General features: G+C 45.2%; 1 protein-coding gene across 1 annotated transcript in view; it reads right to left on the minus strand.

Annotated features, from left to right (window-relative positions):
- samsn1a (SAM domain, SH3 domain and nuclear localisation signals 1a) overlaps positions 1 to 15,461 on the minus strand; it is a 77,451-nt gene that overhangs the window by 48,729 nt on the left and 13,261 nt on the right. The window contains exons 4-8 of the mRNA XM_084329218.1: positions 7,361 to 7,401; positions 6,116 to 6,199; positions 3,753 to 3,847; positions 1,110 to 1,172; positions 135 to 255 (exon numbers count right to left, since the gene is read on the minus strand). Coding sequence (XP_084185344.1) covers positions 135 to 255; positions 1,110 to 1,172; positions 3,753 to 3,847; positions 6,116 to 6,199; positions 7,361 to 7,401 — 404 coding nt within the window. The remainder of the gene's footprint in view (positions 1 to 134; positions 256 to 1,109; positions 1,173 to 3,752; positions 3,848 to 6,115; positions 6,200 to 7,360; positions 7,402 to 15,461) is intronic.

A 15,461-nucleotide genomic window follows, 5' to 3' on the forward strand; every position in this document is an offset into this window, starting at 1 on the left:
ACCACAAGGAGGTTAAAGGCAGGTATACTGTACTGCACCACAAGGAGGTTAAAGGCAGGTATACTGTACTGCACCACAATGAGGAGGTTAAAGGCAGGTATACTGTAATGCACCACAATGTGGTTCCATCGTACCTCTAGAGCTCTGGCTCTTCTTCATCCCTTCTTTCACACTCTTTCCATTTGCCTTCTTTACAGCTTTCTGGGCCCTTTTGACAGGTTTACACTCTGCTCCTGGTCCCTTGGCATGGACACCCTGAGGGGCCACACAATAACAATATTATAACAATACAATAGCAATACAATAACAATACAATAATAATAGCAATACAATAACAGTACAATAACAATAACAATACGATAGCAATACAATAACATCCCAATAACAATACAATAACAGTACAATAACAAAACACAGTTTGTGTGGCAGCAGTTGTATTTATCCCTCTCTCTCTCTCTCTCTCTCTCTCTCTCTCTCTCTCTCTCTCTCTCTCCTTCCTGCCAAACAGTGGCAAAACAAACTAAACCGCCTCTTTTTGGCAAGCTGTGAGGGACCAGGGTTGATCCACAGGCCTCACTCTGTTTGGTTTCCACTATGATGGGCATTACACACACACACACACACACACACACACACACACACACACACACACACACACACACACACACACACACACACACACACACACACACACACACACACACACACACACACACACACACACACACACACACACACACACACACACACACACCTGCCATTAATATGCTCACACGAGTAAACTAGATTAGGTGGGAACACATAAAAATAACCCCACACACACATACGTATGGACTGTCGTCCCTTCTCTGCTTCTGCATTTGGCATTTCAGTCTGCCATGTAACCCGGAGATAATGGACACGTACTGGTACCCCACTCTGCACCACCTGTGCTGTATTAAAACTCAATCAGCCTTTGAAGCAAATGATTGGGCCATTTAGGCCAAAGGGCCCAAGAGGCTCTCTGGATGATGTGCCAGGCAGGTGGCAGGCAGCTGTGTGATTGTAATATCGTTGACCCAGGACGAGTTCCGGGTCTGTAGGGTAAGAGGGGTTTAAACTGTACTCACCAACTCTCTCTGTCTGCTGCTGGACCGCTCTGGGCTCGCTGCCCATCCTTCATAGCTCCCTGTCTGTAAACAAACAAGGACACACAGTGTCATAGAGGAGAAGCATCAGGGCAGATTCTCTCAACAGGTGTGTTAGCTGCCAGTCGTGTCTGAGTGTCTAACAGGTGTGTTATCTGCCAGTAGGGTCTGAGTGTCTAACAGGTGTGTTAGCTGCCAGTAGGGTCTGAGTGTCTAACAGGTGTGTTAGCTGTCAGTAGGGTCTGAGTGTCTAACAGGTGTGTTAGCTGCCAGTAGGGTGTGAGTGTCTAACAGGTGTGTTAGCTGTCAGTCGGGTCTGAGTGTCTAACAGGTGTGTTAGCTGCCAGTCGGGTCTGAGTGTCTAACAGGTGTGTTAGCTGTCAGTCGGGTCTGAGTGTCTAACAGGTGTGTTAGCTGTCAGTCGGGTCTGAGTGTCTAACAGGTGTGTTAGCTGCCAGTAGGGTGTGAGTGTCTAACAGGTGTGTTAGCTGTCAGTCGGGTCTGAGTGTCTAACAGGTGTGTTAGCTGTCAGTAGGGTCTGAGTGTCTAACAGGTGTGTTAGCTGCCAGTCGGGTCTGAGTGTCTAACAGGTGTGTTAGCTGCCAGTAGGGTCTGAGTGTCTAACAGGTGTGTTAGCTGTCAGTAGGGTCTGAGTGTCTAACAGGTGTGTTAGCTGCCAGTAGGGTGTGAGTGTCTAACAGGTGTGTTAGCTGTCAGTCGGGTCTGAGTGTCTAACAGGTGTGTTAGCTGCCAGTCGGGTCTGAGTGTCTAACAGGTGTGTTAGCTGTCAGTCGGGTCTGAGTGTCTAACAGGTGTGTTAGCTGTCAGTCGGGTCTGAGTGTCTAACAGGTGTGTTAGCTGCCAGTAGGGTGTGAGTGTCTAACAGGTGTGTTAGCTGTCAGTCGGGTCTGAGTGTCTAACAGGTGTGTTAGCTGTCAGTAGGGTCTGAGTGTCTAACAGGTGTGTTAGCTGCCAGTCGGGTCTGAGTGTCTAACAGGTGTGTTAGCTGTCAGTAGGGTCTGAGTGTCTAACAGGTGTGTTAGCTGCCAGTCGGGTCTGAGTGTCTAACAGGTGTGTTAGCTGCCAGTCGGGTCTGAGTGTCTAACAGGTGTGTTAGCTGCCAGTAGGGTCTGAGTGTCTAACAGGTGTGTTAGCTGTCAGTCGGGTCTGAGTGTCTAACAGGTGTGTTAGCTTTCAGTAGGGTCTGAGTGTCTAACAGGTGTGTTAGCTGCCAGTCGGGTCTGAGTGTCTAACAGGTGTGTTAGCTGCCAGTCGGGTCTGAGTGTCTAACAGGTGTGTTAGCTGCCAGTCGTGTCTGAATGTCTAACAGGTGTGTTAGCTGTCAGTCGGGTCTGAGTGTCTAACAGGTGTGTTAGCTGTCAGTCGGGTCTGAGTGTCTAACAGGTGTGTTAGCTGTCAGTCGGGTCTGAGTGTCTAACAGGTGTGTTAGCTGCCAGTCGGGTCTGAGTGTCTAACAGGTGTGTTAGCTGCCAGTCGTGTCTGAGTGTCTAACAGGTGTGTTAGCTGTCAGTAGGGTCTGAGTGTCTAACAGGTGTGTTAGCTGTCAGTCGGGTCTGAGTGTCTAACAGGTGTGTTAGCTGTCAGTCGGGTCTGAGTGTCTAACAGGTGTGTTAGCTGTCAGTAGGGTCTGAGTGTCTAACAGGTGTGTTAGCTGTCAGTAGGGTCTGAGTGTCTAACAGGTGTGTTAGCTGTCAGTCGGGTCTGAGTGTCTAACAGGTGTGTTAGCTGCCAGTCGGGTCTGAGTGTCTAACAGGTGTGTTAGCTGTCAGTCGGGTGTGAGCAGGGGCGTAGCTGGGGGGGGGTAGCTTAGGATGATTCCAAGGGCCCAGCACTGGGGGGGGGGCCCCACATTTTTTTTTTTTTTTTTACTAGACATCACTCAGGTGTATTATTGATGCTCTCGTTGATACTATGTTTGTTTCTGAAGTGTGTGTGTGTGTGTGTGTGTGTGTGTGTGTGTGTGTGTGTGTGTGTGTGTGTGTGTGTGTGTGTGTGTGTGTGTGTGTGTGTGTGTGTGTGTGTGTGTGTGTGTGTGTGTGTGTGTGTGTGAGATATATAGAGAGAGGGGGGGGGCTTTGGTAGACTATTGCATTGGTCCATTCATTGAAGATGAACGCAATGCGACATCCTTTACTAGGCTCACCCACCAACAGTGCAGGTGCTGAACTGCTGATACGAATGTATAGGTAAAAACCATATTATGCGTTATCATCAATAAAAAAATTGCCCAAAAAAATTTCTCTCGCGCGCTTACGCGCGCTCGCACTCACTGGGGGCCTACAAATACATTCTTTCATGGGGCCCAGAATCTGGAGCTACACCCCTGGGTGTGAGTGTCTAACAGGTGTGTTAGCTGTCAGTCGGGTCTGATCAGAGCCATTAATTATTATTTTACTTTTGACATCCATTTAATTTGGTCTAATCACACTCATGTATTGAAGACACTGGCAGAGTTTGTGTGTCTGTGCACGTGCACCAGAGGAAGAGGTATGTGTGTGCACACATGTGCTGTGTGTGCGTGTGCATGTGCATATGTGGAAGAGAGAGAGAGAGAGAAAGCAGTTGCTATCTAGAGAGCTAAATGGACTGGGACTTTAAACTGACCTGGGTAGGAGGCGGTTTCTCCTTTTTCTTGGTTCCAGTTTGAACACCTCCCTTTCCTCCTTTAGTCTCTGCTCTGTGTCTGGTCTTCAACAACTCTGGAACAACAACACAAACAGACAGTGACTTTTCAGACCTCTCAGAAGTTAAATTGCAACATTGTGATATTGTTGCACACAATTCTGTCATCTAAATGAACGATGACAACCACATATGTATGTATGTCATAAATGTTATGGTGAATTGAAAATGGGGGACCCTGATGTAAACAAGACGAAAGTCTTTCTCTGGTCTGCATCCCCTTAACAATTGTGTGTATTGAGCCGTACTGTATTGTACCCATTCTGCAATCTGTTAATACAATGTTAAATCAATCAATCAATCAATCAATCAATCAATCAATCAATCAATCAATCAATCAATCAATCAATCATATTAACTCAAAGTTAGATCTTTAGTATTGAGTCTTTGCATGATATCACATTATCGGAGTGCAATGCGATGTGCAGCAATTGGATTCTTTGTCTTGTGATTTTGCATAGTTGAACAGATATCGTGATATATATTGATACTGGAAAAGCTTCCAGATGATCATCATGCTGACCTGGATGTGCTGACCTGATGTTCTTGTGTTTAGCACTGTGTTGTTCCTTGAGAACCTTCTCTATTTGGGATCTTTCTATATAGGATCAACGATCTGTGTTTAATTAATTTGGCTATAAAATGGGAATACATGGCTTCCTGGTTAAGAGCTCCTACGGGTAAGAGAGAGTAGGTAAAGTATTGAAAAGTAGCCTAGTAGTAGAGTAGAATAAATGCATTGTAGGTTTTGGTTGTTTTGTAAGCTATGTTGACAATAGGAAAAAATTATTACACAGGTCTTATCCTTTAACATTTGGAATCTCGGCACAAAATGCAAAAAAATAAATAAAATGCCATTTTGAATGAGTATAACCACCTTGGGATTCAAATGTTTTGCGTTTTAAGCTGAACTTGTCATGGTTTTGACTTGATTTGGTCATCCTGTGATTGACAACTGGACAGCTGTCACCTGAGGAGGGCAGGTGTGTGTGCTTGCTTGATTACACCTGATTCAGTGCAGCTGTGCCTAATTGTGGCCGGGCCTATTTAAGCTTGAATCTCGCAGCGCTTTTTCATCGTTTTCCTGTGGCATCCTTACAGAACAGGCTTTCTCAGAATTTCTTCTTTGCTTTTCTTTGCCCTGCTGTGAGTTTAGCCGTTCTGTTTGGCTGTTCTAGTTCTGGGTTGCTTGCTTTGTTTGACACTTTGTAATGAGAGTCTGTCTGCAGCTGAGAGTCTGTTTGTAGTCCGTTTCTTTTTCATGAGCGTTTCCTTTTGTCTGGTATCTTTCATTAGCTCTACTGCAAACCATAAACTCTTTTAGTGGACGTTTGTTGTCCTTTTTGACAAATACATGTTCTTAATTTAAACTCCAATTCTAGGAGGTCTAATGCTTATTTCTGTTTCTCCATAATCTCAAGCTACTTGTACTTTACATGAGTATTTTCATTTTAGGGAACTTTATACTTTTACTCCTACTCCTACTCACTACATTTCATGGAAATATTGTACTTTTTACTAATTAAAAAAATTATATACATTATAAGTCAACTTCAAGAGGACATAATCAGAGCAGCATAACTGGACCACATGCCAATTTAACATAAACCTTTAATCAGAGCAGCATAACTGGACCACATACCACTTTATCTAGGTCAATGGATCTAGGCTTGAATGCTCGCAAGCACTGAAATACACAAACATCATGTAGAATGTGTACTTTTACTTTAGATACTGTACGTATTAAGTACATTCAATAGCAAATACTTCTCTACTTTTTCTTAAGTAGAATTTGAATGGAGGACTTTAATTTGACCAGAGTACTATCTGGGTATTTCTACTTTTACTTAAAAGAACAGTATACTTCTTCCACCACTGGTTACTTATATTTACATTGAGAAATTGCTCAAATTGAGGTGATGGAGACTAGGAAGGGTGGAGGTTTCTCCCAGGAGGACGTCTGTGATGTTTTCATACGACTAGACTTCCACACCTTCTAATCCAAAAATACACCTTTCAACACACTTGGTCAACCTCGAGATATGCCAAGGACAGACAGACACGCATGCAGACGCACAGAGATCCCTTCCTTTGTAGTTAGATTACATACAAGACATCCTGCGGTTCACTAATGTTTATCTGCATGGCGTAGACGTTCCATGTGTGTTTGTGTGCGTGGCACCAAAGCGGTTCAGAGCCACGGCCCGCCAACAGAACCCCTACCGAGAGTTCAACATGAACGTGGAGCACAGCAGCTTAACTCCCAAATCCCCGCTGCCATTTACCTTCATTGTGATTGTTTGCGATGTGGGCTAAGTCTTCTGGGCCCCTGGCAGGCAGCCAGAGACTGGCATCACAGCGGGGGTTATCTGTAGTGGAGGGAGAGGGGAATAGGAACCATTGAATGGTTTATTTGAAATGTCAGGGTAAACCGAGGCCACACGGCAACAAGTCGAACGCAATGGAATGATGAGTCACCAGCACAGACGGCCAAGTAGGTCACGCTGGCGGGTAAATGTATGGGCCTCTTCCACGTATAATGTACATCTCAACTCTATTGTGTATCTATTCTGTCCCCGTCTATAGCTTAAAGAGAGATAAAGAGAGATTAAAAACCATTCACTGTAGATTGGAGTTCAGCGTCATTGTATGTCATCACAGGAGTGTGACGAAATCATACGCATTAGCGTGCAACGTCTTACTACGACTGTTAATAGTTTTTTGGATATATTTGAGATTGTGTGCAAAATAAATCTGTATTGTTTTTATGGTGAAGAGGCCCTTCAAATAAATAAATACATACTCCATACATACATCGGCTACATATATATATATATATATATATTAATATACATACATACATAGGCTACATAGGCTACATATATACATACATACATACATACATACATACATACATACATACATACATACATACATACATACATACATACATACATACATACATACATACATACATACATACATACATACATACATACATACATTGGCTACATATTACATACATCAGCTACATATATACATACATACAATGGCTACACATACATACATACATACATACATACATACATACATACATACATACATACATACATACATACATACATACATACATACATACATACATACATACATACATACATACATACATACATACATACATACATACATACATACATATATTTCAACAACATCCTAAAAGGTGAATTAATTTAGCCATTGCCCTTTTGAAAAAGCATAGCGGACATTTGAGTCAAATGTACTGATTGACCCCTTCTGCCCAATATCCCCAAAAGATCATCATTCATGTCTTTCTGTGGTGCTGTGTGGCATTATGCTTTGAGGGGGGAGTATATACAGTATGTAAGCTTTAAAACACATACAGTATCCCTGCACTTGTAACACTGTCTCTGTGTCGACTAAAAGTCAATAGTTTCTGACTCTACACACTGATCCAATTGTCATATCGCACACAGAACCGCACACAAGAAAACACTGTAGATGTTACCTACCCAGGGCATCATTATCCGACGCTGACTTGGATACATGTGTTCTGAAAGTAGACAGAAACACATTATAATATTAGGAGTTGCCCTCATTCACAGCATGGGGTCACCTTCTACTGATCGCTGCAGATCTAAAAACGTTAGGTGGATGTTTGGCTTAATCCTTCAGTCTGACACAGATGGGACACAAGTTCTACACCTTTGCTAGAGATCTGAATGTCTAATGTGAGCATGAATGAATACACTATGCAAATAGGAATTTCTATGTATCCACGGCTACGTTCACACTGCAAGCCTAAGCGCTCAATTCTGATTTATTGCTCAGATCAGATTTTCTTTGGTTTGGTTGTTCACATTATTTTTTAAATGTGGCCAAGATCAGATTCCAGTGTGAACTGCTCACGCTCCTGAACTGACCCGCATGCAATAAAGAAGATGGACCTAATTGTTTTTGACAATTGTCAATCTAGAGTAAAAGTTGCATGAAAGTCGCATGACTGTTCAGGCTGAGGTCACATTGCAAAGAATCAGACCAGTATCTGATTTAGGACAACATTATGAAAGCCGTGTAGAAAGACAGAGACAGGGGGACAGTGTTGTCTAAATATTGTAGGTAGATGTAGGTACACAGTACATTTTGCAGAGTAAATTTTACTCAGTTTGAGTAAAATGTATGTGGCGGGTGGCATTAATGAGAAAGGAGGAGGGGCCTCAATGAGCCAGGTTCCGTTATAGGGGGCTACCTCCGGGAGGAACGTGAGTTGGAATTGTTTGTTGCGGCCGGTGTAGTGAGGTAGGTGCACACCTCACTCCGGGATGCAGGAACGAGCATTACACACTACGATCACTTGCCTGGTTCCCAGCGGGATTGAAGGTAGTCGGTAGGATAATAGGACCACAGACGGACCAGAGCACCAGTGGTCCAGCTGCTCTTGTCGTGAAACACGTTTTTTGTTATTGTTTGGTAGTTATAATTATGTCTAATCCGCCCGGGCCAGTGGGCCGGTAGACGGGCAAAAATAATTGGGTCTTGCCCTTGGGGCGGATTGGTTTTCTTTATCTACGTTTGTTTGTTTATTTGTGTGTCCGTTTCCCCCCCCACCATAACACCAACCCATGTACCAGGTACCTCTCTCAAACATGAATACGGGCAGGCCTAGTGTGCCATATTATATGGATGCCGTGATTATGCACACGTGTGCCAATGTTTGATAAAGTTGAATCACTGAGTGGTATGATATCCGTTTACTTCATTGTGAGAAGTTTGATATCTCTTTTTCTTCAGTTCGTGAAGTGGTATTTATTGATGTGTGATATCGTTTTCCTTCATTGTGTGAAGTGCTATTTATTGACATTTGATATCGTTCTCCTTCATTGTGTGAAGTGCTTATTGACATTTGATATCGTTCTCCTTCATTGTGTGAAGTATCACCAGGTTGCCGTGAATCAAACCCTGCCCGGTCAATGCTGATTGGGGTTCCTGACATGAGGTTGAAGTGGGCTTATAGTATTTTTGTCCACCCCCTTTTATATAATAAATACTATTGTTAAATTAATCTACACTCTGTCTTTCTTAAAGCTAGGAACTTAGCGGGTGTAACATTTGGCGTAGTCAGTAGTCCTAGCTAAGTAAGCATTCATCTTTTCATGGGGGAAGCGGATTACATGTTTTTTTCCCTTATTTGTTTTTGAGCACGTGAAAAGGCAAGAGCAGCGGTGGGCCAGGGCCACGCAGCAGAGAGGATCCAGGGCCATTGTTGTCTTCTCAGCAGCTCTCATAGGCCATGGAGCCAGCAGCCATGGAGCCAGCAGCCATGGCGCAGCGCATACAGGAGTTGGAGCAGGAGTTGCAGAGACTGCATCCAGACGTTCAACCAGGAGCTTCGAGCAGCACTGGGGACAATATGGAGCTAGCTACAGAGGCTCAAGGGGGAACACGGTTGGTTTACATCCAGCAGAGTGAAAAGGTACCCAAATTCTCGGGCAATCTGGATAACGCAGACTCTCCTACTCTGGAAGAATGGATTGAACTGATTGAGAACCATATCCAGTTAAAATCGTCTGAGAAAAAAAAAGCTGTGTGTGTATAACCATTTAGAAGGGGCGGCCCGGGTAGAGGTTAAATATCTTCCCAAACAGGAGAGAGAGACTGTTGGTGGAATAATTCAGATATTGAGAGAAGTGTATGGATGTTCACACTCTCTAATCGCTCTTCAGCGCAGGTTTTTTAACCGCAAACGTGAGGGGGAGTCATTGTTGGACTATTCCCATGCCCTTATGTCCCAAATGGATCAGATTGTTCAAACAGACGTACAGGCTAAGCCTAAGTCCCAAAGAGACCTGCGTGACCAATTTTGTGAGGGGGTCAAGGACCATGGTTTGAGTATAAGATTACGAGACAATCTACTACTTGGGGAAAACCTTAAACTCAGTCCTGAGAACCCTGTACGTTACTATACTACAGATTTAGGGAGTCTAAACTGTGTGAACCCTCATTGGAAAATTAGGGATGTACGGAGGGAGGCTGTTGAGTGGACAGCGCAGTGTGAAAAACGGTCATTTAAAAAGGATAATCACTCCCCTCCATTTTCTAATGAAGTCCAGGCACAAGTGTCCTGCGAGCCAATTGAAAATAAATCAAGTTATTCTGAACTGAAAGCCCTCATTGAGGCTCAACAGAGACAATTGGATGTGCTAATGAAAGCATTGCAGCCCTTCAAACAGGAAGGTGGGGCTCAACCTCCATCTAGATTTAGAAGAGCTCCTGATGGAAAGCCTATATGTTTTCGGTGTGATCAGAGGGGCCATATAGCACGTTACTGCACTGCAGCTCTCCCAAAAACATCCCAGCCCAAAAAGGGACCAGGCCAAGCAGAGGGACGAGAGCCTACTACATACCGAGCAAAGTCATATAAACCCTGAGACTAAGCTTAATTCAGAACTAAATCTGTTATGTCGACACTTGTGAGTGAATGTCCAGTAGTAGAGGTTAAGATGGGGGAAATTGTGGTTCCATCATTATTGGATACTGGGTCCATGGTCACAACGATAACTGAGAGTTTTGGTCACCTCACCAATGCTCAGTTACGTGAGTGTGCATGGTTAGATCTTCGGGCAGGAAATGGTCTAGAGCTGCCATACCTGGGTTATTTGGAGTTGGACATCACGATTTGGGGGAAATGTATCACAGGCAGGGGTGTCCTGGTAGTAAGAGATGCAGATGACCCTCAAATGCAGCATAAAAAAAGATTAACCCCGGGAGTACTGGGTATGAATGTGATCAAAGGGTTTTATCAGGAGTTGTTTGTACAGTCTGGCTCCAGTCTTTTTGAGGATCCTAGAGTAACAGAGGCCCCGGAATGGAGACGAGCCCTTAGACACTGCCAAGTGGAGGAGACCATAGCCAACTCCCCTGAGCCCTTCAGAGTCAGAGTGAGAGGTAAGCCATTTTGTATAGCTGCCGGTACATTAATAATGGTCCCTGTAACATGTCCTAAGATCCATTCACAGCAGCACATGGAATTATTGGTGGAGCCATTACGGCCAGGTGAGGGGGTACTTCCAGAAGGGCTGTTAGTTTCACCTGCCCTAGTGCTATCCCTGACTGAAGCAGGGATAGCATATGTACCAGTCACTAATGTGGGCTACTCTGATGTTTGGCTAACCCCACGCAGGGTCATCGCTACGGTGAGCATGGTAACTGTAGTATCAGAACCAGCTCCTCAGGTTGAGTTTAGCAGGGATGTGATTAACAATGAGTGCACAGCATCTGTGTCCCTTCCGGGAACTGAAGCTAGAGGGGGGGCTGACTGGGTTTTGCCTTCTTTTGAGGGATTAGATGCATCTGAGCAACAACAAGTGGCAGCTTTGATTAATAAATATAACAGTCTGTTTGCAAAAAGTGAAGCTGATTTGGGCTGTACCAATCTGATTCAGCATGAGATCCCCCTGCTAGATGATGCTCCTGTACGGCAGCCGTACCGTCACATCATCCCTTCTCAATATGACATGGTGAGGGCCCACATAAAACAACTGCTGGACAGCCAGATCATCAGAGAGAGTAGTAGCCCTTATGCATCACCCATTCTCATGGTACAAAAGAAAGACGGTGGAAACCGAATGTGTGTAGACTATCGTCGCCTCAATGCTAAGACTAGGAAAGATGAGTTCCCTTTGCCACGGATTGAGGAGTCATTAGATGGACTGGTGGGAGCTAAATGGTTTTCAACTCTGGACTTAGCCAGTGGCTACAACCAAGTGGAGGTTGTGGAAAAGGATAGGGCAAAGACAGCATTCTGTACTCCATTCGGTCTATTCGAATTTAATAGGATGCCATTTGGATTGTGCAATGCTCCTAGCACTTTTCAACGCCTTATGGAGCGCATGTTCGGAGATTGCCGTTATCAGTCTGTTTTACTGTACCTTGATGACGTGATTGTGTTCTCTTCCTCTGTTCAGCAGCACATAGAGAGGCTGGAGGAAGTTTTCTCTCGGCTACAGAAGCAGGGGCTCAAGGTAAAGGGTTCTAAATGCCATTTCTTTCAGAGGCAAGTGAAATATCTGGGCCATGTAGTTTCGGCTGAGGGAGTTGCAACAGACCCGGACAAGGTAGCAATTGTGAAGGAGTGGCGGACCCCCACTAATCTGGCCGAGCTCAAATCTTTCCTGGGGTTTGCTAGTTACTATCTGCGCTTTATAGCTGGGTTTGCAAAGATGGCTGCTCCTTTAAATCATGCAGCAGCACAATTGTCCCCAGGCATAAAAAAGGGTAAGACTCCCAGGAAGCCACTGGCCCCGGTCTGGACACCAGAGTGTGAAGAGAATTTTGGCCAGATAAAAACGGCGCTGATCTCTGCACCAGTGTTGGCCTATGCAGATTTTCATAAGCCATTTGTATTACAGATTGATGCTAGTCATGCAGGGTTGGGGGCAGTACTTTGCCAGGAACATGGAGGGAAGCTCAGGCCTGTCGCTTATGCTAGTAGGGCACTTAAACCTACAGAAAAGAACACGCAGAACTATAGCTCTATGAAACTAGAGTTTCTTGCTCTTAAGTGGGCAGTGTCGGAGAAATTCAGAGGGTATCTGTTAGGGGGTTCCTGCACTGTATATACAGATAACAACCCACTCACCCACCTAGACACAGCAAAACTTGGTGTAGTAGAGCAACGATGGGCAGGCGAGCTGGCTCCATTTAACCTTACCTTAAAATATTGTCCTGGGACTAGGAATGGGAATGCGGATGCCTTATCTCGCCGGTACAGGGAGCCCAGTACGACTGAGGCCTCGGAGGAGGAAGATGTTTGGGAGGAAGGGCTCTTTGACATCCAGTACATTTCTGTGCTTCCAGGTTGTTCCAAAGAGTGCCTAGCCGTGTTGCAAGAACAAGATCCAGTTATTGGATCACTGTTGGCCTGTTGGAGAAAAGCCAGGCCACCTGATGCAAAGGAGAGGGAGAGGTTTGGCCAGGGTACCAAGGAGCTGGCACGCCAATGGGGGCGCCTGAGAGAGGAAGGGACAGTGCTGTATCGACAGTGTAAATCTCCTGATGTCAGCTTGTACTACCACAGTGTTTGCATAAAGATGTGCTCACTCAGCTGCATGATAATCATGGGCATCAGGGGGTGGAGCGGACGTTGCAACTTGCACGTTCGCGGTGTTACTGGCCAAATATGTACAGGGATGTCGAGAAATGGTGTCTGCAGTGTGGGAGTGTGTTGGCTAAAGCTGTACAGCCAAAAATTTAACCAGTTATGGGCAGTCTACAGGCCTCTAGGCCACATGAAATCCTGGCTATAGATTTCACCATGTTGGAACTAGCTTCAAATGGAAGAGAAAATGTGCTGGTCTTAACAGATGTGTTTTCCAAATACACCCAGGCCATTCCCACTAAAGATCAGCGGGCCAGTACCGTAGCTGATGTTCTGGTTAAACAGTGGTTTAATTTATTTGGTCCTCCTGAACATATCCATTCAGATCAGGAGAGAAACTTTGAGAGTGGGTTGGTCAGGCAGTTATGCAAGGTCTACAAGATTCGCAAGTCTCGTACTACCCCTTACCACCCTCAGGGAAATGGTCAGTGTGAGAGATATAATCGCACATTACATGATTTGTTGCGCACACTGCCCCTAGACCAGAAGAGATATTGGCCGCGGCACCTTCCTCAGTTAACCTATGCCTATAACACCACTGTGCATCAGTCCACTGGCATGACTCCCTACTTTTTAATGTTTGGCCGGGAGCCCCGACTCCCTGTGGATTTTTTGCTAGGGGAGGGTTAGAGGAGGCTGAGCAGGGTCTGGGTAAAGGAGCACCAGGAGTCACTGGAGGGAGCGTATAGCCACGTACGACAGCGCCTGGCTACAAAGAGGGAGTACAGAGATAAGAAACAGGAAGAGCAAGTGAGAGATCCATTTATAGGGGAGGGAGACCTTGTATATGTCCGTAACCATGGGGTGAAGGGTCGGAACAAGATTCAGGATGTCTGGGAACCGACCCCTTACCGGGTGGTACAGTGCCCCGCAGAACGTGGTGTGGTCTACTCCATCACCCCTGCAGTTCAGGATGGTCCGGTGCGGCATGTCCACCGCACTGAGATGAGAGGTATGCCCATAGGTAGGTTGAGGCCTGATACAGGCCACGATTTGGGGGAAGAGCAGGAGGAGCAGGGGGATAGAGGAGACAATGGGGTGGAGGACACAGATGTTACATTGACAGAAGGACTGCCGTTGGAGTCGTATAGTGAGGGGCCAATGTCAGAATCCGAGCTTTGTCCAGAGGATGATGTGTTGGAAGGAGAGGATGGCGACTTGGAGACAGATTTCCCAGTGGTGGTGGAGGGCCTCAGGAAGTCTAATAGGAGTACTGCAGGTGTAACTGAGGGGTACAATTCCCTGACTGTATTAATAAGTATGGTATCATTAAACCACTACTGTCTTATGTACATTACTACTGGCCATACAGTACACAGGTATCTTATGATGAACACTTCCCACAATGACTCGGTTCCACACAAAACTGGGTTTAAGTATTTATTAGCAGCAATGATAGTACATAATATACTTTACTTTGGATGCGCTTATAAGGCAAAGGAATGTGCGTAGGCAAATCAATAACGTATGTCCATTCTCATATTACGCAGGAGATAATAATACAACCTGAATCTTAGGAATTATATCTATGGTACTCTGGTAAGATAGCGGGAGATACTGGTAGGGTCCCTCCGGTTGTAGGCCAGCAGGGGGAGGAAATGTTCGAATGCAAACTCTGGATCAACGGGGAATCAATAAGCTCCAGCTACGGGAGTCGGTACTGGTCCCTTGATCGGCAGACGAAAGCAGCAGCTGTAATCCAAGTATGCGTGCAGCATAGGTGAAAGCCGGCCAGCCTCTCCTGGAGACGGGCTCGAGTGATGTTCCTCACGGGTAAATCCCACACAGTAGTGGGGTGTAGACGATTCTCCTCCGCTCCGACAGCCACAGGACCAAAGCAATAATAATAATAATCCAGCCGGAAAAGGGCTCTGCATTCACCGGTGTAGATTCTCCGGTGCGCGGTACTTCACATTAACTAGGTCGAACTTGACGTTATTCCACTAAGCTCTGACACTTTACTATCCTATTCGCACGCGGTTATAAGTGCTCTATTTAGATGCACGGTTGCTCACTTCATTTGGTCGTTGACTCGTGATGAAGGCTTTACTAGTAAGGAACGAACGATACGTTGAACGAACGTATTAGGATAAGACAAGACTACTGCTGTATCCACCTGCGACGTATTTATACGTACGGTGAATAATCTAGTGCCAACCTTATTTCTGTCTCGTATTCCTGGGCAAAGCCGGGCATGTACAGACATGTCTTCGACGGTGACTTTGAACTAGACCTTGGGGGTATGGCAGTGGCGCCTAAGGGACCGCTGTCCAATAGGAGAACGAAATATTATGGTCTGTACTAGGTTAAAGGGATATTCCGTGTATATGTACAAAGAATACACAAGGGATATCAGACGATATACAAATCCTATGCAATATATATCAATCAATAAATATATATATTCGGTTTAATCTGATCCTTCGTAACAGCAGGCAAACACGATAATCCGTTTA

Source organism: Notolepis coatsorum, assembly GCF_963971535.1.
Source record: "Notolepis coatsorum genome assembly, chromosome: 1".
Lineage (NCBI taxonomy): Eukaryota > Metazoa > Chordata > Actinopteri > Aulopiformes > Paralepididae > Notolepis > Notolepis coatsorum.